A 23,824-nucleotide genomic window follows, 5' to 3' on the forward strand; every position below is an offset into this window, starting at 1 on the left:
CGCTTCCTGGCAAGAAGCAAGCTTCAAAAACTGCCTCGGAAACGTGGCTGAAGTCATCGCATTTCCAAACTCCCAAGCCTTGGCTGGTCCAGGGCAGCTGGCGCGGAAGACCTGGAACGCCCTGTGGGCAGGGCCAGCTGCGGACGGAGGGACGGGGTCTCAAGGGGCGGGGCGGGTGGGGTCCCGACGCCCCCTCCTCGAGTGGGCGCACCCCGGGTGTCCGCAGGGAGGGGCGATGTTCTGGGGGAGGGGGGAGCGTCTGCCGGACGCCCCCTCCCGCAAGTGAGCTCAGCCCGTGGGGGTCCGCAGAAAGTGGCGATGCTCTGGGAGAGGGTTAGGGTCTGCCCGGCGCCCCCTCCCCAAGAGGCGCAGCTCTGAGCCGGGAGCAGGCTCTGCGGGGAGGATCCAGATGTTGGGGGCGGGGAGGGCACTCGGTCTGCCCAGCGACCCCTCCCCAAGTGAGGGCAGCCCGGGGTCTGCGGGGCAGGCGATGATCCGGGGGCGGGAGCCTCTGCCGCGCGCCCCCTCCCACGCGTGCGCAGCCCAGGCCGGGCGTTGGGCAGCGGGAGGGGGCGCGGGCGGCCACGTGGCCTCGAAGGAATGCGCGGGCGCGAGGGCAGGGCGCTGCCGAGAAACCGGCAGGCGCTGCGGCCAATGGGCGCCCGGAACGGTCTGGGTCCGCCAATGACAGCGTGGTGGGTGGAGCCGGTCGGCCGGGAGGGAGGGGCTGGGCGCATCCCTGTAGCCGGCGGGCGCGCTATCCCGGACGGACGGGGTCGCGGGGGACGCGGGGGACGCGGGGGACGGCGGGGAACAGCAGGGGACTGCGGGTCGCGTCCTGGCCGCCGAGGTGAGTGCGGGCCCCGCGGACCGTGGGTCCCTCGTGGGCTTCTGGTTTCCTTTGAGAGTTGCACTTCTGCCCGGCTCCCCCGAAACCGCTGGGTCCCACCCGGAGGTGGCGGCGCCCCCGACACTCTGCGCAGATGTTTCAGGGAAGGGGCTGAGACCCCCCCCGAGCAGCTCCCCCTTCCGCGGCGCCCCGGGCCCCTCAGGATAACGGCGCGGGCCTGGGCGGGGGGAGCAGGGACTGGCAGCAGGGACCCCCGGCCCCAGGGGCAGGAGCGAACCCCGATCGGCTGAAGGAGCCGGAGGGGTGAGCGGGCTGCGCCTGGGGGTCGTGCAGTAACTTAGATTTTCCGGTAAAGGAGAAGAATGCGGTCCGCCTCAGGATGGAGAGAAGGACCGGTGTAAGGAAAGCCGGCGTCTTTCCCCCGCACCGTACCTGTCCCCCTACCCCACCAGTTCCCCGCACCCCGTGTACCCCGCCTGTCCCTCAGCACCCCCTGTTCACTCTGTACTCCACCAGTTCCCCGCACCCCACCTGTCCCCCTGCACCCCACCTGTTTATCGTGCACCCCACCTGTTCCCCCTGCACGTCACCTGTCTCCTGTACGCCACCTGTCCCCCCACACCCCACTTGTCCCCCTGCACCCCACCTGTCCCCTCGCACCCCACCTGTTCCCCCTGCACCCCACCTGTCCCCCACACCCCACCTGTTCCCCCACACCCCACCTGTTTACCCTGCATCCCAGCTGTCCCCCGCACCGCAGCTGTCCCCCCCACACCCCACCTGTTTCCCCACACCCCACCTGTCCCCCTGCACCCTACCTGTTTATCCTGCACCCCACCTGTTTCCCCTGCACCCCACCACCTGTCTCCTGTACCCCACCTGTCCCCCTGCACCCCACCTGTCCTCCCCGCACCCCACCTGTTTACCCTGCACCCCAGCTGTTCTCCCCACACCCCACCTGTCCCTCCACACCCCACCTGTTCACCCGCACTCCACCTGTCCCCTTGCACCCCACCTGTCCCCCCAGCACCCCACCTGTTCCCATCGCACCCACCTGTTCACCTGCACCCCACCTGTCCCCCCGCACCCCACCTGTCCCCCCTCACCCCACCTGTCTCCCCGCACCCCACCTGTCCCCCTGCACCCCACCTGTCCCCCACATCCCACCTGTCCCCCCTGCATCTCACCTGTCCCCCCGCACCCCACCTGTCCCCTCGCACCCCACCTGTCTCCCTGAACCCCACCTGTCCCCTGCACCTCACCTGTCCCCCTGCACCCCACCTGTCCCCCTGAACCCCACCTGTCCCCTGCACCTCACCTGTCCCACCACACCCCACCTGTTTACCCTGCACCCCAGCTGTCCCTCGCACCCCAGCTGTCCCCCCCATACTCTGCCTGTTCCCCTGCACCCCACAGCCCGCTGGTGCCCAAGAAGCCAAAGTAGATTCTGAGGAAACTGCCCTAGGTCCACAGGCGCCCTGTCCACCTGTCCCGGCCCCACTCCCCCTCCATGGGCCCCTGGGCACTGAAGGTGAAGTCTGAGTACCCCTCCGGACTGTGGCCAGGAGGTCATGTTCCCAGGCAGCGGTAGACGAACTTGCTGCCGTCTGATATTGATTCCAGTCACTAACTTTTGCTGCAAGTAAAAATTCTCATTGACTCAAGATGCAATGGGTTTTAATTCTTTTCTCTGGTTAACCATAACCTGAGTACGGACTGGTCAGTATTCTAGGTTCTGTGCAGGAGTGACTTAATTTCCATATAGGTGGAATGCTGCAAGGAGGAACAATTTCACTGCTGCTGATTAATAATATGTTTTGAACACTTGCTTTATAGAAAATAATTTTTATTCGAAAAGAGAGATGATTACTGAGGTTTACACTTTGTATATTTTTAAAAACACACTTTGTCCCTCTCTGTCTCTCAGCATTTATTTGCTGGCTTTAGCAGCCAACATCGGCAGTTACGGATGCGTAACTTTTTATAGTCAGATAAGACTTCCAGGATTTCTCAGCAGTAAGAAAAGTCATTTGTATAAGGTGCTATTTGTAATTCATTAGTTGTAGACAGTTGAGAGTGAAGTAAAGTTAAAAGTTATTCAAAATAGCTTTTTGTGTTTTTAAAAGTTGATGCTTGACTTCCAAATGTAACCACATTTGTCTTCTGGGTGCTTTGGTGTGCTGCCTTTCCTCTGCAGTTTGTGTGTGCATACGTGTGCGTGTGTGTTTGTGTATGTGTTTGTGTTTGTGTGCATGTGTGTGCGTGTGTGTGCGTGTGTTTGTGTGCGTGTGTGTGCTTTGTGTGTGTGTGTGTGCGCGTGTGTGTGAGTTGTAGATAGAGGCATTGGGTGGTGTGGAGGGTGTGGAGTTAGAGACCTGGGTTGAGGTGGGGAAGCTTTTCCCTGACCCTGTGAGTCCAGGCTTCTCACGGGACTTGAGAGTGCTCACTAACGAAGTTGCTAGAAGGCACTGTATGGGGAAGTGCTTCTTAAACAAAGATGTTTGGCATAAATTAGAGCAAACTGGAAATGCGCTAATGACGGTTGTATTCTGTAAGCGATGTGAAAACGCCATAGTGAGCCGTAAGAAAGCACTGTTGTAGGCCCGTCATTCTTTACTGCACAGTGTGTGGCAGGAAGCATGCAAAGAACAGCTCGGATCTGGAGATGCTCAGAGAATCTGTGTTTCATGCGTGCGTTGTTTATAGTTTGCCTGGGTAGAAAGGTAAGTGGCGTGAAATAAGACAGAAGGGAAGCATAGCTGTTAGTCATTCATGAGGGAGAATTTCAGCTCTCTCCCTTAACCAGGCTTTCTGGGAGTGTAATTTTGAAAGGTTCTGGGAGCTGTGTAGTGGAAAGGGGTGGGCCAGGCCCAGGGGCCGCCAAGGGTCTGAGAGGCAGGGAGAGCAGAGGCAGGTGACCAGGAGGGGGCCTTGCCTGGATTGCAGACAGGGCCACAGCCCCAGGTCCATCTAGGGAGGGGCAGGGTTACCTGTAAGGACAGATGTGGCAAAGGGGCCCAGGGAGAATGCCCTGCCACTGGTCGCCACCCTGATACACACACACTTCCGCCACATCTGCCACCCTACTCTGCTTCAACCTGTTCATAGTTGTCAGGTTTGGACATTTGGTTTTGGTTCTGTTTGTTTGTTTTCTGTGAGCAGTTTTCAAAATTTTGATCGAAAAAATGATCTTTTTTTTTTGAAACGGAGTCTCACTCTGTTGCCCAGGCTGGGCTGCAGTGGAGGGATCTCGGCTTGCTGCAGTCTTTGCTTCCCGGGTTCAAGCAATTCTCCTGCCTTTACCTCCCAGGTAGCTGGGATTATAGGCACCCACCACTGTGCCCAGCTAATTTTTGTATTTTTAGTAGAGATGGAGTTTTGCCATGTTGGCCAGGCTGGTCTTGAACTCCCGACCTCAAGTGATCCACCTGCCTCAGCCTCCCAAACCGCTGGGATTACAGGCGTGAGCCATGCATGCCCCGTCAAAATGATCATTTTTAATCGTGGATTATTCCTTTCCTTCCATCATTGCCATTTCCTGCTTTTTGTTATACCATTAGAGTAAAGCAGGCCTGCCAGTAGAAAGTGCTATCTGGGGTTTGTCGATATTTTATATTTTTGTTAAATGATGTGAAAAAGGTGTAAAATATTTTAAAAAATGTTTGGGTTCAAAGTTTTTCTCTTCCATGGGTCACCTTCTGATAGGGGAAATAACTTTGTAAAGTAAAATATGGTGTCCAGAGCTGTGACTGGTGCGGGGGCCCTTGTGAGGGAGCGATGGGGAAGCCTGTAGGTTGTTCCAGGCACATGTAGAGATGCATGGCTGTCTGCCTAGAACAGGCCTGGCTACATCAGCATTGGCAGATTGGCAGAGGCGCTAGTTACCAGTTTGGCCATTCTAGGTTCCAATATCTTAATGACCGTCAGTCCCTGGGGACTCACAGTGGGGATTTAATGAAGAAAACAGAAGGAATGGTTGTGATACCTCAACACTCTGCCTCCACTGATAGCTACAGACAGCCGAGGCCCTTTTCGGCACCAGGTGAGTCAGGGTGAGTCAGGCTCCTGCAAGTCGTAGGTGTTGCTTCCTTGCTGAGATCACGTTCTTTGTTTTGTTTTGTGCCCGTGGCTTGTTGTCCAGCTGTGGGGGACAGACGCTTACACTTGGATGTGGTCATTATTATATTGTGGAAAAGCAGTGTGGACATTTACTTTGGAATATAAATACCAAAAGGAAAACTTAAAAGTGCTCAAAGTGAATTTTGAACTTTTGTCCTCTCTTACTGGTGTGGGTGATTAAGAGCCGACTACACAGGAAAGGCCAAGGAATTACATTCTGATAAACCGTGGCCTGCACACTTACTGTTTAAAGAATTACATTTTGATAAACTGTGGCCTGCACACTTACTGTTTTATTCTATCGTGTGCTTATTTTTTTTTTTTTTCTGCAAGGAAAATAAAGCAGTGATTTCAGTGCAGTTTCTGATTTTCTGTAAGGAACATGAGAAAAGTGAGTCCAAAGAGCATTACATAAGCTAACGTGGTATTCAGTGCATATCTGAGGGGACACAGACTGGAAGGCCTTGAGCTTTGGAGAGGAAGCAGGCGGCAGGGCCTCCAGCACAGCTTGTGGGGGTGGGGGGCAGCCTGCCCGGCCAGGCTGAGCGCTCCCTGCCTCCACAGTAGCGCTCATGTCGGGCCTGAGCTGGGTCGTCCCGATAGGATACCTGCGTGGGCCGTGTAGACACAACCCAGGGAGCTCCAGAGTTAATGACACTCCTGGTTCAGAAGGAAGGAATGTGGTGGGTCTTCCTCATTGTGCGTGCAGGTCTGAGCCTGGCTGGGTCAGAGGCATTGAACCAGTGAGATGTTGTAAGGCCGGGCCTGTGGGCGGTTGCCCTGTGTGGGCCGGACCAGCTTGAGGTCCGCTGAGGGCTGAAGCCAGCCCCTGACCCTGGCCAGCCCGCTTGCTGCAGGAGTGATAAGAAAGTCGACTCATGCTTTGTTCTCAAGCACTTGACTCAGCAGGCCTGTGGGAAGCAGCCCACACGAGAGGCCCTGATCCGCGTCCAGCTGCCGTCTGTGCCTCCACGGAAGCCGCGGCTTGGTGGCTTCAGGTCGTTTGTGTGGGCTCTGTGCATTCAGCCAGCAGAGGCACTTCTCGCAGAGCAGGGTTGAAGAGAATTCCTTTCTCTGGAAGCTCTTGTCCTGTGTTATGTAGAATAGGTCACTTTTCAGATGCAGCTAAAGTCTAAACTAGTGTCATAGGTGCCAAGGGCTGCACAGCGGCGCAGCGCTCCATTCACGGTCCCGAATCCGGGGTCTGCGGAGGAAGAACGCGCAGCGAGGCCCGTGGAGGCTGCTGGCACGGCGGCAGGCACCCTGCTCCTGGAATGGCGTTTAGACATGCACGCTTCTCCATGATTTAATAGGAAGGAATGAAAGGTGCAGCATTTTGCCAGCTGATGAAAATATCTGGGGAGCGAGTCATAGGTAGTGGTAGCAGGAAGGAGAGGGTTATGTTCTGCAGTGTGCAGGCTCTGAAGTGGTCTCTGCCAACCGTGAGAGGGCTGGAGTTTGGAGGCAGCTCCCACTTGCTCTAAAGAGCCGCTTCCCTGCTCCGTTCTGTCTGCAGCAGCAGGCGGCCCCAGAGGGCAAGGACTCCTGGTGACAAGAGGAGTATCAGAAGAAGGCAAGGGAGGGAGGCTGTGTGTGTGCACCTGTAATCCTGGGAGATTTCCAGTGCAATCCGCAGGCATGCGTGGCAGGCGGCTCATTTCCCGTGGGGCCCAGGCGGCTGTCCTTCGTGGGTGCTTGACTCCTGGGTGTGGCTTCTGTCCAGCATCCAGGCTGCCAGGAGCCTCCGAGGGCCGTGCAAACACCTGCGAGCGCCTTCTTGGTCCCTCGAGGCCTTTCTCTGTTAGCTTAGATTTAGTGCCCTTTTGTGCTTATGTGTTTTTTAAATCAAGTTTTTATACTTGATTTAACTTCTATAAAAAGAAACAACCTTTACACATGAAGAAAATCTACCTGCGGCCATATGACAAGCACCGACAAATCTGGAAATGACCTATTAAGAGACAGGTGTTTCATGAATACTGCCACGTGCTAAGTACTAAGTGCTCTCACACCCCAAGACAGGGCGTGAACTGCAGAGGCCATGTGCTTGCCCTGGGGGGCTGGCATCCTTGTGTTTAGGAAAGATGATTTAAAAAGTAAAGTAATAGATGAAAAGCTGTGGAAAGATAAGGCATACACGGGGCTACAAGGTGCAGAGAGGAGGGATTTGGAATTGAATAGGAGCCATGGCAGGCAAGGCTCCAAGAGAATGGGGTCATTGCCTGAAATGCCAATGGAGCCGAGAGATGACTGAGCCCACGTCCATAGAAGCCCATTCCCAGTGGGAGGAACAGCGTCTGTGCGGCCCTGAGGTGGTGCACCCAGCACGTCCGGGAACAGCAGGTCGGCCAGGGTTGGAGGGCCGAAGGCGAGAGGGGACTGGTGAACGCCAGGTCAGCGGGGGAACTGCATGGGAAGAAGCCTTGGAGGCTCCGTGTGTCAGAGCGGCTGGAAGGGCCACGGGCCAGACCCATGGAGGGACAGTGTGGGAGAGCCACGGAGTGGCCATGTGACAGAGAGCTGTAGCAGACAGGGTGGTGGACGTCCATGGAGGGACAGTGTGTGGCAGCTGTGGAGGGACAGTGTGACATCTGTGGAGGGACAGTGGCAGCCATGGAGGGACAGTGTGACGGCCATGGAGGGACGGTGTGACAGCCATGGAGGGACAGTGTGATGGCCATGGAGGGACAGTGTGACATCATAGAGGGACAGTGTGATGGCTGTGGAGGGACAGTGGCAGCTGTGGAGGGACAGTGTGATGGCCGTGGAGGGACAGTGTGACATCATGGAGGGACAGTGTGATGGCCGTGGAGGGACAGTGTGACATTCATGGAGGGACAGTGTGATGGCTGTGGAGGGACAGTGTGACATTCGTGGAGGGACAGCGTGACGGCCGTGGAGGGACAGTGTGACGACCGTGGAGGGACAGTGTGACGGCTGTGGAGGGACAGTGTGATGGCTGTGGAGGGACAGTGTGACATTCATGGAGGGACAGCATGACGGCCGTGGAGGGACAGCGTGACGGCCGTGGAGGGGCAGTGTGACATCGTGGAGGGGCAGTGTGACGGCCGTGGAGGGACAGTGTGACATTCGTGGAGAGACAGTGTGACATTCGTGGAGGGACAGTGTGACATTCGTGGAGGGACAGTGTGACATTCGTGGAGAGACAGTGTGACACCGTGGAGAGACAGTGTGATGGCCATGGAGGGACAGTGTGACATTCGTGGAGAGACAGTGTGACATTCGTGGAGGGACAGTGTGACGGCCATGGAGGGACAGTGTGACATTCGTGGAGGGACAGTGTGACATTCGTGGAGGGACAGTGTGATGGCCGTGGAGGGACAGTGTGACATTCGTGGAGGGACAGTGTGACATCGTGGAGGGACAGTGTGACAGCATTGGAGGGACAGTGTGACGGCTGTGGAGGGACAGTGTGACATTCGTGGAGGGACAGTGTGACATCGTGGAGGGACAGTGTGACAGCATTGGAGGGACAGTGTGACGGCCATGGAGGGACAGTGTGACATTCGTGGAGGGACAGTATGACAGCCGTGGAGGGACAGTGTGACGGCCTTGGAGGGACAGTGTGATGGCATTGGGACAGTGTGACGGCCATGGAGGGACAGTGTGATGGCTGTGGAGGGACAGTGTGACATTCGTGGAGAGAGAGTGTGACACCGTGGAGAGACAGTGTGACGGCCGTGGAGGGACAGTGTGACATTCGTGGAGAGACAGTGTGACATTCGTGGAGGGACAGTGTGACGGCCGTGGAGGGACAGTGTGACATTCGTGGAGGGACAGTGTGACATCCGTGGAGGGACAGTGTGACAGCATTGGAGGGACAGTGTGACGGCCGTGGAGGGACAGTGTGACATCGTGGAGGGACAGTGTGACAGCGTTGGAGGGACAATGTGACGGCCATGGAGGGACAGTGTGACATTCGTGGAGGGACAGTATGACGGCCGTGGAGGGACAGTGTGACATTCGTGGAGAGAGAGTGTGACACCGTGGAGAGACAGTGTGACGGCCGTGGAGGGACAGTGTGACATTCGTGGAGAGACAGTGTGACATTCGTGGAGGGACAGTGTGACGGCCGTGGAGGGACAGTGTGACATTCGTGGAGGGACAGTGTGACATCCGTGGAGGGACAGTGTGACAGCATTGGAGGGACAGTGTGACGGCCGTGGAGGGACAGTGTGACATCGTGGAGGGACAGTGTGACAGCGTTGGAGGGACAATGTGACGGCCATGGAGGGACAGTGTGACATTCGTGGAGGGACAGTATGACGGCCGTGGAGGGACAGTGTGACATTCGTGGAGGGACAGTGTGACGGCCGTGGAGGGACAGTATGATGGCATTGGGACAGTGTGACGGCCGTCAAGGGAGAGTGTGATGGCATTGGGACAGTGTGACGGCCGTGGAGGGACAGTGTGATGGCATTGGGACAGTGTGACGGCCGTGGAGGGACAGTGTGATGGCATTGGGACAGTGTGACGGCCGTGGAGGGACAGTGTGATGGCATTGGGACAGTGTGACGGCCGTGGAGGGACAGTGTGATGGCATTGGGACAGTGTGACGGCCGTGGAGGGACAGTGTGATGGCATTGGGACAGTGTGACGGCCGTGGAGGGACAGTGTGACATTCGTGGAGGGACAGTGTGACGGCCGTGGAGGGACAGTGTGATGGCATTGGGACAGTGTGACGGCCGTGGAGGGACAGTGTGATGGCATTGGGACAGTGTGACGGCCGTGGAGGGACAGTGTGATGGCATTGGGACAGTGTGACGGCCGTGGAGGGACAGTGTGATGGCATTGGGACAGTGTGACGGCCGTGGAGGGACAGTGTGATGGCATTGGGACAGTGTGACGGCCGTGGAGGGACAGTGTGACATTCGTGGAGGGACAGTGTGACGGCCGTGGAGGGACAGTGTGATGGCATTGGGACAGTGTGACGGCCGTGGAGGGACAGTGTGATGGCATTGGGACAGTGTGACGGCCGTGGAGGGACAGTGTGATGGCATTGGGACAGTGTGACGGCCGTGGAGGGACAGTGTGATGGCATTGGGACAGTGTGACGGCCGTGGAGGGACAGTGTGACATTCGTGGAGGGACAGTGTGACGGCCGTGGAGGGACAGTGTGATGGCATTGGGACAGTGTGACGGCCGTGGAGGGACAGTGTGATGGCATTGGGACAGTGTGACGGCCGTGGAGGGACAGTGTGATGGCATTGGGACAGTGTGACGGCCGTGGAGGGACAGTGTGATGGCATTGGGACAGTGTGACGGCCGTGGAGGGACAGTGGCAGCCGTGGAGGGGCCGTGCACAGTGAGTGGTGACCGAGTTGGGACGCGAAGGCTGCTCCATGCTGCTGGGATTGCTGGTGTCAGCGCCCACTGCAGAGCCCTGTGCTGCGGGTCATGTACTGCTGTGTAGGTTGTGCACTGCTCGCTCCTGGGCACCTGCACAGGGTACTCCTGATGGAGTCACTTTTCAGTGTGTTGACTTTCACGTCGATGACAGGCAGCTTTTTCTCATTCTCACCGTGGGGTCCTATGGGGCTGTGGCCCTGGGTGAGGAATGCCCTGGAGGGTGGCGCACGGCCGGGTGGAGTTGGACGGGCGCCCTTCCCGCAGCTGCCTGTGGAAACCAGCAAGTCGGCAGAAGGGGAGGGTGGTGCCCGAGCCTGTGGGTGTGGCCGGGTGGGGACTGGGTGTGGGGACAGGAGTCTGTGGAATGCGGTGCTTCCTCCCGACTGTGGGGCTGGAGGGGCAGTGGTGGGTCAAGGGTAGTTTAGTCCACGCAGGGGGTCCTGTGGCCCCGCTCTGCTGGTGCCTGTCTGAGGCGCAGCTGCGGTCGAGTCACCATGCTGCTCCAAGTGAGTCTCCCAAGGGCTCCAAGGGATGGAGCGTCCGTAGATGCCTGGAGGAGTCGCAGTGGCGGGGGTCACGTTGTGCCAAGGCTGTGTTGAGGGTCATGGGCAACCGCCCTTGCTGTGGACAGAGAGACAGGCAGAAGCAGAGACAGAGACAGAGACAGAGGCAGAGACAGAGACAGAGACAGAGGCAGAGGCAGAGACAGAGACAGAGGCAGAGACAGAGACAGAGAGAGACAGAGGCAGAGACAGAGACAGAGACAGAGGCAGAGACAGAGACAGAGGCAGAGACAGAGACAGACAGAGGCAGAGACAGAAACAGAGAGAGACAGAGAGAGACAGAGGCAGAGACAGAGACAGAGGCAGAGACAGAGAGAGGCAGAGACAGAGAGAGACAGAGACAGAGGCAGAGACAGAGAGAGACAGAGACAGAGGCAGAGACAGAGAGAGACAGAGGCAGAGACAGAGGCAGGCTACAGCCTGGGGCCTTCAGCCGCTGCCACTGCGTCCACCCCAACCATGGCCCTCACGGCTGCCTCTCGCTCTTCTTTGGTGTCCTGTTACTGCCTCCAAGCCCCCACCCCCAGGATGCCTGCCATGCTCTCTGGTCTCTTCCCAGCCCTGTGTCAGCCCACTATCCATGCCAGGCCCTGGGCAGTCCCCAGGCCGCTGCTGCCCTCATGCCCAGCCCGGCTTGCTTCCTGAACCCTTTCCAGCAAGCAGTCTCCTTTCCTGCAGATCCCAGCCCCACTGCCTTCTTTAGGAAGCCCTCCTGGCTGCTGACCCCCGTCCCCAGCTCCCTGTGCTGCTTCCTTGGGAGGGAGTCTTAGCTGGCACCGTGCACCTCAGCCTCCATTGCGACGTTGACCCCTCCCCAAGTGTACGGCACACAGCATTGGTGGGGAACCGTGTTGGGGCTGCTGGGAGCCCCCCAATGACCACTCCTGCTTGGGGGCACTAGAGGAGGTGAGACAAGCAGATGCATGCAGCTCCAGCCCTCCTGGGGAAGGGTAAGCAGGGCTGGGCTGCCTGCAGCGACTGCAGAGGCCTGGGGCACGCAGCTGTCTGGACGCCACCCTCACCCATCAGGGGTGGACTCTCAGGGAGCGGGCAGTTCTGCCCGGGTGAGTGGACACTGCGGCGGCAGATCCGGGGCTGCTTGTCCCCTCCCCAGCATGTGGCGCAGAGAGGGGCGCACCTGCTCTGGGCCTGGGTGGGTTGATTCTGACCCGGTTAGCTCGTGACTGACCGTTTTATAAAGCCCTTGCGAGACTGAACACATTTGCTTTTCTTTTCACTGTTTTTTCTTCTCTGGGAGCGTGCAGAGGAGGGGAGAAGGTCCCATGGAGACTGTCTCAGTCCGAGCAGAGCGTAATGGTGAGAAGGTGGCAGAGGTGGAGACACAGGCCCAAGGAGGACCCTGGAGAGAGGGGCTGCTGGGTGCCATGCGCCCTGAGACTCAGTCACAGCTGCTCTCTGAGGCCCAATCCAGATGGTCACAAAACACAAACCCAGGACAGCGGGGTTCTCCCGAGTCTTAGAGAAGAAGCTCTTTCCTCCCTCCTTCCCTCCCTCTGTCCGTCCATCCATCCCCTTTCCGTAAGATTGAGTCTCCTCACAGGCCTCTGGAAACGTTCAGTGGAAAGGGCTGGCATGTTTGGCTTGCTGCGGCGTTCGGTTGAGTTAACCATAACATTCCAGAAGGACTCCTGCCGTAGACTTTGCGTCCTTTTACGTTTCCCCCTTGTGGATTTATGTCTTGAGTTGGAACCTTATGAATGTGAAATCGATCAGGTGCAGAATGCCGGGGCTGCAGGGGTTTCCTGTCTCCTGTGGTGCATCAGGGGTGGGATGTCCAGAGGCCGCGCAGCCTTGGACACCAGCCACCCAGCACCCGGCTCCCGGCCCCAAGTTCCTGAGCTCTGTCCTCGGGGCCACTTCACCCCCAGGTGGGAGGATGGAGGAAATGGCCCCTGCATCATTCGCCAAGTGGGTCCGCCGCGACACTCTGAGCTCGGCTTGGTCGGGGAGTGCTGGGCGCTGATGGCCCCCGGCCCGCGTCTGGCAAGGCACTGGGACATCCCACGCTGGTGCAGTCTGTGGTGCGGACACGGGATGTGGCTCAGCCTGCCGCCCCCACCTTTGCAGGGCCATGGAGGCCGGAGGAGTGGACGATAGGAAACCGACCGGGGGGCCCAGGATGCTCGAGGCCCGAGTGCCGGACAGGGCTGAGCAGCAAGTGAAGAGCAGGGCACTTCACAGGCACAGAGCCTGTCCCTGCCCCAGGTGCATCTCTGAAACCACATGGCAGCCCTGTGAGTCGGTGCCGTCCCTGTGCAGCTGAGGCCGTGGGGGTGCAGGCAGGTCAAGGGCCTGTGTGGCTGGGAAGTGCTGGGCTGGGGCAGATGCAGACAGGCTCCCAGCACAGGCTCCAGCCCTGCCGCCCCTGCAGCTGTTTCCCAGGTAGAGGCCCTGGGTCATGGTGACTTCCTCCTGCTCAGGAGTCAGCATGACAGCTCATGCCAGCGTGCTCATGCCGTCCTGAAGCACTGACTGTGGAAAGGTGCCTGTGGAACGTCCCTGGGTCTTCAGCCAGCATCCTTCCCACCCTGCATTCCTCCTGGATGGGCTCCCCTGAGCTCCTTTTGCAGGCCTGGGCACATGGTGAAAGGCACAGATAGCACAATTGCAGCACAGGTGCGGGTGTGTCCCCACAGTCATGCGGAACAGCGTCAGGGAGCGCAGTGGCTGTGCTGTCTGTAAACACTTGTAGAAGGCGGGGCTGTGCCCTGACGCACACAGCATGAAACGATCCTTCAGCCTCAGTGTCTCTGGGCTCCCTCTCTGACTGAATGCATCATCTTTTTGTTTAAAACCACAATCCAGGCCAGGCGCCGTGGCTCACGCCTGTAATCCCAGCACTTTGGGAGGCTGAGGCGGGCAGATCACGAGGTCAGGAGATCCAGATCATCCTGGCCAACACGGTGAAACCCTGTTTCTACTAAAAATACAAAAAATTAGCCGGGCATGGTGGTGGACGCCTGAAGTCCCAGCTACTCGGGAGGCTGAGGCAGGAGAGTGGTGTGAACCTGGGAGGCGGAGCTTGCAGTGAGCCGAGATTGTGCCACTGCATTCCAGCCTGGGCGACAGAGCAAAAAAAAAAAAAACCACACAATTCAAATGCACAGTGAAATCTTTCATTAAGATGCTTAAACTGGAAAATGACAGCAATAATGAAACAAAGCCTGCAGCCCAGGCAGGTATGAGCTCATGCTGCACGCTGCTGGGGATAGAGTGTTTTGAAAGCGGAGTCTTCTGCTCTGCCCCCAGGGTCCATCTCACCTGCACCAGGGCAGGGAGAGTGAGCCCCAGCCCAGCCCCACCACTGAAAACGATGCCTGTGAGGTCCAGGTGAGTCACCTGTGGGGAGTTGCCGGCCATGTGGGCTGGCGCTGCTGGAAGACTGCACACAGAAGACAGGCTCTAGACCCCCGGGCTTCAGGGAGCTGGGATGTTTTGTGTGGCCTGGAGGTTCTAGGGACACAGATACTTCTCACAGCAGGTCCGAGTTGGGGGAGCAGGCTGTGGGGGGAGGAGCGCATGCTGCCATGGGCTGTGTAGGGAGCACAGGCAGCTCTGAGTCCAGAAACAAAGGCGTGGTTTCTGTGTCAGCCCCTGATATGGTTTGGCTGTGTCCCCACCCAAATCTCAACTTGAATTGTATCTCCCAGAATTCCCATGTGTTGTGGGAGGGACCCGGGGGAGGTAACCGAATCATCAGGGCTGGTCTTTCCCGTGCTATTCTGCTGATAGTGAATAAGTCTCACAAGATCTGATGGGTTTATCAGGGGGTTTCCACTTTTGCTTCTTCCTCATTTTCTCTTGCCGCCGCCATGTAAGAAGTGCCTTTCACCTCCCACCATGATTCTGAGGCCTCCCCAGCCATGTGGAACTGTAAGTTCAATTAAAACTCTTTTTGTTCCCAGTCTCAGTTATGTCTTTATCAGCAGCGTGACGGTGGACTGATACAGCCTCGTAGAAATTTTCCTTCTTAGGAATGCAGTTTTTAAGGGACACTAATTTGGAAGGAAATGTTTGGAGTTTGCAGTCTGCCTGACACTTGTGTATGGGTCAGGATGCCAGTGGTAGGGCAAGGCCTGGGCCAGAATCTGACAGTTGCTTCCCAGCTGTAGAGCCAGGGGCTGCTGTGCGCTGTGCAGAGCTGCAGGAGGGTCGGAGGCACGCTTTCTGCACAGGGCTGCCCTGCAGACTTGCAGAGCTGATGCAGGCAGACGCCATGGTAGGTGCTGGGTGAAGGGTGAGCTGTCACCCTTAAAAAGGGCCAGGCATAAAAAGGAGTAATGCCCAGTCTTGTTCATCTTTCCATTGGTCCTAAGATTATCAGTGGAGAAATGAGAAATCAATCTGACTCATTTTTATGCATTTTAGTAGAGAAACAAATAGCATGAATGAGATTTACACAGTGTGGTTTAAAAAATGGAGAGTAAACAGGGCTTAAGGAAACAGAATTCTCTGAAGACACACAAAGCCATGTGGCTGTCAGGTAGAGTGTGCTAGTGTGGTGTTCATTCTTGAACAGACCCGGCAGGCGTACAGCTGGCCTTGTCCAGGGCAGGAAGGGGAAGAGTGTGCTTCTGGCCCTGTCACTTGCTCACCACCTTTGCAAACAGAGCGTGGGTGACGAGGGGAGGGCGCTGATTTTCTCTGAAGCCCGAGGCTGCCTGGCTCCTCAGCCGCGTCACATTACTAATGTTGGACAGGTGAATCTGCGACCTTTGTTTCTTCAGCAGTTGAGAAACTGAGGGATACCACGTGCCTCACAGTGAGTCAAGGTGGTGAGGACTCGGGGTCGTGGGGACACTGCTCCTCACTCTCACAGGTGCTCTAGGTACGGTTTCCTCCTCCATCTCCCCTCAGGACTGCAGAGTTCAAAGGGGTTTATTCATTGTCTCCTCCACAGAGTTCAGGGCATTTATTCATTGTCTCCTCTTCGTATGGTGGATGCGTCTTCATCTGTCCTGTTCCCCGAGGTCCTGGTGCACTGTGGAAGGAACAGACCTTGGGCTGGGACCCACCAGGGATGCCGGGGGTATCAGGGGGGCCTTCCTTTCTCTAAGGGGCCTGGACTCCATCTCCAGCGATCCTGATGCGTGAGATGGCATTGGCACTGGTGCCAGCGTCCCAGGGAAAGATGACGTCAACCTAAACTCTTGAGGACTCATAGCTATGTTGGAGCATTGTTAATTTTCTTTGTTGGGAGATGCTGTAGCCGTGGAACGTACTCTTCTTCCATCCGGCTCTGAGGCTGCAGAGTCATCCAGGCCAGGCTGACGAATGAAGGAGTCCTCTCCTTCCCACAGCCACCCGGCGCTCGCCCAGCCTGGGAAGAAGCCATCCCTCCCTCTGCACTCAGGGCAGCAGTCAGCGTCCGGTCCTGCTGCTGTGTGCACGCCGGTGGCAGTCCTCTTCAGACACCACGTGTGCATTCCTTCAGAGAGCCACGCACTCTTCAGCACAGTTGGTGTTGGCTGAATATTTTTGACTGAGGCTGAAGGGTCATTTTGGGTTTTGTCAGGGTCTCAGAGCCAGTGTGGTCCTCTCTGTCCATGGGATCCGATTGTCGGAAGCATTGATGCCATCTGGAGTGGGGGCCATCCAGCGTGGAGGCCGTCTGGTGTGGGGGCTGTCTGATGTGGGGGCCATCTGGCATGGAAGCTGTCTGGCGTGGGGACTCTCTGGCATGGGGGCCATCTGGCGTGGATGCCGTCCGATGTGAGGACTGTGCAGCGTGGAAGCTGTCTGGTGTGGGGACTGTCTGGTGTGGAAGCTGTCTGGTGTGGGGACTGTCCAGTGTGGAAGCTGTCCGGTGTGGAAGCTGTCTGGTGTGGAAGCTGTCTGGTGTGGGTATTGTCTGGTGTGGAAGCTGTCTGGTGTGAAAGCTGTCTGGTGTGGAAGCTGTCTGGTGTGAGGACTGTCTGGTGTGGAAGCTGTCTGGTGTGGGGACTGTCCGGTGTGGAAGCTGTCTGGTGTGGAAGCTGTCTGGTGTGGAAGCTGTCTGGTGTGGGGACTGTCCGGTGTGGAAGCTGTCTGGTGTGGGGACTGTCTGGTGTGGAAGCTGTCTGGTGTGAAAGCTGTCTGGTGTGGAAGCTGTCCTCTGTGGGGACTGTCTGGTGTGAGGACTGTCTGGTGTGGAAGCTGTCTGGTGTGGGAACTGTCTGGTGTGAGGACTGTCTGATGTGGAAGCTGTCTGGTGTGGGGACTGTCTGGTGTGGAAGCTGTCTGGTGTGGATGCTGTCTGGTGTGGATGCTGTCTGATGTGGAAGCTGTCTGGTGTGGGGACTGTCCGGTGTGGAAGCTGTCTGGTGTGGAAGCTGTCTGATGTGGAAGCTGTCTGGTGTGAAAGCTGTCTGGTATGGAAGCTGTCCACTGTGGGGACTGTCTGGTGTGAGGACTGTCTGGTGTGGAAGCTGTCTGGTGTGGGGACTGTCTGGTGTGAGGACTGTCTGATGTGGAAGCTGTCTGGTGTGGAAGCTGTCTGGTGTGGGGACTGTCCGGTGTGGAAGCTGTCTGGTGTGGAAGCTGTCTGGTGTGGAAGCTGTCTGGTGTGGGGACTGTCTGGTGTGGAAGCTGTCTGGTGTGGATGCTGTCTGGTGTGGATGCTGTCCGGTGTGGGTACTGTCCGGTGTGTTTGCTGCACTTGTCTCTGAGGATTCCTTCCATGAGCGTCATTCCCCACATTCACTGTTGTGGTCCAAGCATGTCTGTCTGACCTTAACTTGGAAATGACAGCTTTCCCTCCAAGGATAACATCCTTTGTCATCCTATGGAATCACTGCTGGGCTGGAGAGGATGGGCACCTCCTGCCTCACGGGTGCTGCTGGGCTGGAGAGGGTGGGCACCTCCTGCCTCACGGGTGCTTCTGGGCTGGAGAGGATGGGCCCCTCCCGTCTCACGGGTGCTGCTGGGCTGGAGAGGGTGGGCACCTCCCGTCCCATGGGTGCTGCTGGGCTGGAGAGGGTGGGCACCTCCCGTCTCACGGGTGCTGCTGGGCTGGAGAGGATGGGCACCTCCTGCCTCACGGGTGCTGCTGGGCTGGAGAGGGTGGGCCCCTCCCGTCTCACGGGTGCTGCTGGGCTGGAGAGGGTGGGCCCCTCCCGTCTCACGGGTGCTGCTGGGCTGGAGAGGGTGGGCCCCTCCCGTCTCACGGGTGCTGCTGGGCTGGAGAGGGTGGGCCCCTCCCGTCTCACGGGTGCTGCTGGGCTGGAGAGGATGGGCACCTCCCGCCTCACGGGTGCTGCTGGGCTGGAGAGGGTGGGCACCTCCCGCCTCACGGGTGCTGCTGGGCTGGAGAGGATGGGCACCTCCCGTCTCACGGGTGTTGCTGGGGTGGAGAGGGTGGGCCCCTCCTGCCTCATGGGTGCGCTGGCCGGCACTTGGACCCTGCTCGCTGCACAGGGAGCTCACCTGCAAGGGCACCCGATATGGATCCTGTGACTCCCCACATATTCCAGGTGGAGCGATGACCTCACTTGCCCCGTCTCCCGGCCGGTGGGTGGAAGGGCAGGGATGTGCCGGGGCCTGGGCCGGGCTCTGGGTGCTTGCATCAGCCACCCGCCCTCAGCTGTAGCCTTCACGTCAGCCACCTGCCCCCAGCTGTAGCCTTCACGTCAGCCACCCGCCCTCAGCTGTAGCCTTCGCGTCAGCCACCTACCCTCAGCTGTAGCCTTGGGTGAGTGTCTCAAGTCTCCCAACCAGTGTTTTCTCCATTGAAAAATAATAACAGTACCCACGTCTTGGAGTTGCGCTGGCGAGGTGGACCTAAAAGGAAAAAGGAAAAAGCTAGGGTAAAAGTAATCTATGTAGAAGGTTATTTGGGGCACGTGTGAGGCCTGCAGCCCAGGAGCCTGCATTCAGGCTGCCCTGAGCGCACACTGATGAGCAGTGCCTCCAGGGGGATTTTGGATCAGGCTGCCCTCAGCGCACACTGATGAGCAGTGCCTCCAGGGGGATTTAGGATCAGGCTGCCCTGAGCGCACACTGATGAGCAGTGCCTCCAGGGGGATTTTGGATCAGGCTGCCCTCAGCGCACACTGATGAGCAGTGCCTCCAGGGGGATTTTGGATCAGGCTGCCCTGAGCGCACACTGATGAGCAGTGCCTCCAGGGGGATTTTGGATCAGGCTGCCCTGAGCGCACACTGATGAGCAGTGCCTCCAGGGGGATTTTGGATCAGGCTGCCCTGAGCGCACACTGATGGGCAGTGCCTCCAGGGGGATTTTGGATCAGGCTGCCCTGAGCGCACACTGATGGGCAGTGCCTCCAGGGGGATTTTGGATCAGGCTGCCCTGAGCGCACACTGATGGGCAGTGCCTCCAGGGGGATTTTGGATCAGGCTGCCCTGAGCGCACACTGATGGGCAGTGCCTCCAGGGGGATTTTGGATCAGGCTGCCCTGAGCGCACACTGATGGGCAGTGCCTCCAGGGGGATTTTGGATCAGGCTGCCCTGAGCGCACACTGATGGGCAGTGCCTCCAGGGGGATTTTGGATCAGGCTGCCCTGAGCGCACACTGATGGGCAGTGCCTCCAGGGGGATTTTGGATCAGGCTGCCCTGAGCGCACACTGATGGGCAGTGCCTCCAGGGGGATTTTGGATCAGGCTGCCCTGAGCGCACACTGATGGGCAGTGCCTCCAGGGGGATTTTGGATCAGGCTGCCCTGAGCGCACACTGATGGGCAGTGCCTCCAGGGGGATTTTGGATCAGGCTGCCCTGAGCGCACACTGATGGGCAGTGCCTCCAGGGGGATTTTGGATCAGGCTGCCCTGAGCGCACACTGATGGGCAGTGCCTCCAGGGGGATTTTGGATCAGGCTGCCCTGAGCGCACACTGATGGGCAGTGCCTCCAGGGGGATTTTGGATCAGGCTGCCCTGAGCGCACACTGATGGGCAGTGCCTCCAGGGGGATTTTGGATCAGGCTGCCCTGAGCGCACACTGATGGGCAGTGCCTCCAGGGGGATTTTGGATCAGGCTGCCCTGAGCGCACACTGATGGGCATTGCCTCCAGGGGGATTTTGGATCAGGCTGCCCTGAGCGCACACTGATGGGCAGTGCCTCCAGGGGGATTTTGGATCAGGCTGCCCTGAGCGCACACTGATGGGCAGTGCCTCCAGGGGGATTTTGGATCAGGCTGCCCTGAGCGCACACTGATGGGCAGTGCCTCCAGGGGGATTTTGGATCAGGCTGCCCTGAGCGCACACTGATGGGCAGTGCCTCCAGGGGGATTTTGGATCAGGCTGCCCTGAGCGCACACTGATGGGCAGTGCCTCCAGGGGGATTTTGGATCAGGCTGCCCTGAGCGCACACTGATGGGCAGTGCCTCCAGGGGGATTTTGGATCAGGCTGCCCTGAGTGCACACTGATGGGCAGTGCCTCCAGGGGGATTTTGGAAAGCAGAAAGGGGTTCAGGGAGGCTGATAGAAAGCTGTTTGTTAGGAATTCTCATTAGTTTCTGGAAACCACTGGTTTATTGATTAGTGATGGCTGTGCATTGTTAAGCTACAGGGTGTATTACGGTGTCCAGCGCGGCATCACCAGGCTCTTTCCCAGCCACTGGGGGCCATAGCAGGCCGTGTTGAGTGAACTCGCGGCTCCCCGGGGGCAGGGAGTGGGGAGCAGGGTGTGGTTGTGGCTCGTCTGCACATCTTTCGGGGCCTGATGATGTGAAAGGGCTCCCATCCCTCAAACAGAAGTTCTGCTCTTTTCTCAGCAGTTGTGTTAACAAATGAGACAATCGCAGCTGCTGCTCGTGGGGAGCCCCAGTGCATGTTGAGCTACTTGTGTGCGTTGTTGGTGACATGACCTGAAACCTAGGAACTGAGGCTGCGAGGTGCCCAACCATGAGGCCAGGTGCTGGGGATGGGGTGGGGGTGGTGGCACGTGGCAGGCACCTGAGCGAGTCTAGGGGATGGAGGGAGAGCAGGTTCAGGGCTGGGAGCACAGGAAGGCGGAAGGGCAGGTGCTGGGCTGGGAACACAGGAGGGCAGATGGGTGGGCACTGGGCTGGGAATGCAGGAGGTGCCGCATCTGAGGTTGGGGGCAGGGTCCCACTGCCAGCCTCATTGGAAAGCAGTGTCTGTCTGCTTCTGAGAGTGCCAGAGCCAGTGGCCAGCTCTCTGCACTAGGATAAGGGAATTCGCTGGTCTGGTGGCGTCCTGGCTGTGTGGCAGGCAGAGCCTGAAACTCTTGGCACCCTGCCATCCCCTCGCGTTACCCTCATTGAAGAGCATGCGAGGCCGGTGACCACCCTGGGCATGGGCCTGCCTGGCCTCGGAGGAGCTGGCCTGTGGGTGACACTCACGGACCGTGGCCCCTGTGGTCCCATGTGCTTTTCCTGATGCTGCAAGGGCCTGGGGCTGGTGCCTGGTCCCTGGTGCTAGTGCCTGGTCCCTGGTGCTAGTGCCTGGTCCCTAGTGCTGGTGCCTGGTCCCTGGTGCTAGAGCCTGGTCCCTGGTGCTGGAGCCAAGGCAGCCGGAGAGTTCCCTGAGGACAGTTTATTTTACCCTGGATGGTTCTGGCGGGAGCCAGGCCTGTGTTTTGTGGTCTTAACACGAGTCACCAGGAACTGGCCTTCCCGGGACTCGGCTGGCATCCAGCTCACACTCAAACTCGTGTCCTCGAAGCAGGGAGGGAAACACGAAGTGTAGACAAGAATCACAACAGCAGGCAGGCCGGGACCCAGCCTTGCCCCGAGAGGTTAGCCACATGCTTACCAAAAGGAGTGGAGAGGGCCGTCAGCGCCATGCCTAATCTCAGCTAAGTCTGGAAGAAAAAGGAGTGGAGAGGGCTGTCAGCGCCGCGCCTGATCCCAGCTAAGTCTAGAAGAAACACGTTTGGTTTACATGTTGATTTCTCCCTTTAGAATACGGTGGGAAATTCAGCAAGGAGTTGAAGCCACTGTCAGGTTGGGTGGGCCTGGCCAGCGAATCCAAGTTGCAAAATAAACTTCTGGCTACATTTCAAGGTGAAGTCACTCCAACTCTGAGAAGTCTCTTTTGTTTTGCCCTTGAATGTTGTTTCAAGGGAGATTTACAAGTATTCACGACTAATAGGTGGCGAGTCTTCTAATTATGGCTAGTAATGACAGCTCTTCCTTTTTGCGGGGTTCTCTGTCGACAGCCCTGCACCTATTGAGTGCGTGTTTATCCACCTGAACGGTGACAAGCAGTGTCTCTCCTTCTTGCAGGAGCTCCTTCCCTTAACAGAGCTGAGAGAGGCATCTGGAGTTGCAGCATGGACCAGCGAGAGCCCCTGCCTCCTGCTCCTGCAGGTAACAGCACTCAGCAGGTGGGCCTGTGGGTCAGGGCGCGCTGCCGCTCTCATCAAGGACAGGGTACTTTTGGAACCACTGAATTGCTGGTCACTGGGGTATGGGGTGGAGTGAGAGCTTCTCAGGAGAAAGAGAAGGTTCTGACGTGAGCCTGGGTGCCCCCACCCCTGCCTTGCCACGGGGGCATCCTGCGTGAGCCTCTTGCGTTCCTCACAGGTGCTGCTGTATTGCTCTTGGGGTCCTATGGTCAGCATCTGAAATTCCCTTAAGATTCCCCTTAGCCTGATGCAATCAGAGATGGAGCGGGAGGGTTGTTACAGAATGGCGCCTTCCAGTGTTAAAGGCCCCGCTCAGGCTTAAAGCACAGCTCGCCCATGGCGGGTGCTCACCCAGTTTCCTTTTCTGCCTCCCTCCTCTGAGCAGCCGCTCAGGGACAAGTATGACCTCTCTATCCATATGCTCCAATAAAGGAGGGGCTGCTGATGAAAGATTTATCTTCATTGTCACCTCACCTGAGTTAAATTGTTGCCAAAAAGACTGTGCCAGGGTTGCCAGCTCGCACTCCGGCCGGTGGAGAAGGTGGACACTGACCGACGTTTCCATGGCAGGTTGTCTGCAGGGCCTGGAGACCTGGCCTCAGTCCTCCCAGGGCCTGCCATACCACACGGTGCACACGGGCCTGGTGTCCGTTGCAGATCCGGGGGGTGATGGAGCTGTGGAGGTCAGGGAATTAACTGTGTGGGCTCCAGGCCCCTTGGCACTGTGGGTGTGGGTCTTGGGAGATGCTGGGATTTGGTCATCTGTGCCCCCCAACTACGTGGACACTCTGGGCCCTCAGAGGTTGTAGCTGGATCAGAAAAGAGGCAGCCTAGAAGTCAGGCTGTTCATAAGCAAGTCAGTCACCGGGGCCTGGTGGACGACAGAGACGGGAGAATCCAGGGGTCACCGGGGCCTGGTGTACGACAGAGACGGAATAATCCAGGGGTCACTGGGGCCTTGTGGATGACAGAGACGGGAGAATCCAGGGGTCACCGGGGCCTGGTGGACGACAGAGACGGAATAATCCAGAGGTCACCGGGGCCTGGTGGACGACAGAGACGAAATAATCCAGGGGTCACCGGGGCCTGGTGGACGACAGAGACGGAATAATCCAGGGGTCACCGGGGCCTGGTGGACGACAGAGACGGGAGAATCCAGGGGTCACCGGGGCCTGGTGGACGACAGAGACGGAATAATCCAGGGGTCACCGGGGCCTGGTGGACGACAGAGACGGGAGAATCCAGGAGTCACTGGGGCCTGGTAGATGACAGAGACGGGAGAATCCAGGGATGAGCAGTGGCCACCCCAGAAACAGCCAGCGACAGCGCAGGGGCCAGAAGGGATGCCCACTCCTGCTGCCGGGGGTCTGTGGTGGGGAACCAGGCCTGGAAGTCCAGCTCCTGGAGTTCTCCGGAGCCGCAAGACCACAGGGTACGAGACCCGGTACCGGAAACCCGAGGCCACGGCTCCGCTGCTTCTCTTCTGGGGGTGACGTCGGCCGGTCTCCTTGCCTCTTTGTAGCCATGGTGCTCGTTGTCGCCACAGCTTCACTTATGTGTGGATTGCTGGCATTCAGGCTCTGCCAGACTAGGTTGT

At 58.1% G+C, this 23,824-nt stretch overlaps 2 protein-coding genes across 4 annotated transcripts in view; one reads left to right on the top strand and one right to left on the bottom strand.

Annotated features, from left to right (window-relative positions):
• Positions 1 to 717: 717 nt before the first annotated feature.
• The window catches only part of ARHGEF10 (Rho guanine nucleotide exchange factor 10), a 143,068-nt gene continuing 119,961 nt past the window's right edge, over positions 718 to 23,824 (top strand). Inside the window, exons 1-2 of one of the 3 annotated variants that reach the window (XM_054497978.2) lie at positions 718 to 850; positions 22,106 to 22,189. In XM_054497978.2, coding sequence (XP_054353953.1) covers positions 22,153 to 22,189 — 37 coding nt within the window. In that variant the 5' untranslated portion in view covers positions 718 to 850; positions 22,106 to 22,152. Of the gene's footprint in view, positions 851 to 22,105; positions 22,207 to 23,824 lie in introns of those variants that run through there. The other 2 variants (XM_054497977.2, XM_063668496.1) reach the window with 2 other exon arrangements.
• LOC129042243 (putative uncharacterized protein DDB_G0291608) lies at positions 15,281 to 22,628 on the bottom strand. The gene is made up of 2 exons (XM_054497979.1): positions 21,633 to 22,628; positions 15,281 to 18,681 (listed from the first exon to the last, which is right to left on the bottom strand). Exon 2 carries the CDS (start codon positions 17,599 to 17,601, stop codon positions 16,435 to 16,437), a length of 1,167 nt encoding a protein of 388 aa, XP_054353954.1. The 5' UTR covers positions 17,602 to 18,681; positions 21,633 to 22,628; the 3' UTR covers positions 15,281 to 16,434.

The sequence above is a fragment of the Pongo pygmaeus genome, chromosome 7 (genome assembly GCF_028885625.2).
Source record: "Pongo pygmaeus isolate AG05252 chromosome 7, NHGRI_mPonPyg2-v2.0_pri, whole genome shotgun sequence".
Classification (NCBI taxonomy): Eukaryota; Metazoa; Chordata; class Mammalia; order Primates; family Hominidae; genus Pongo; species Pongo pygmaeus.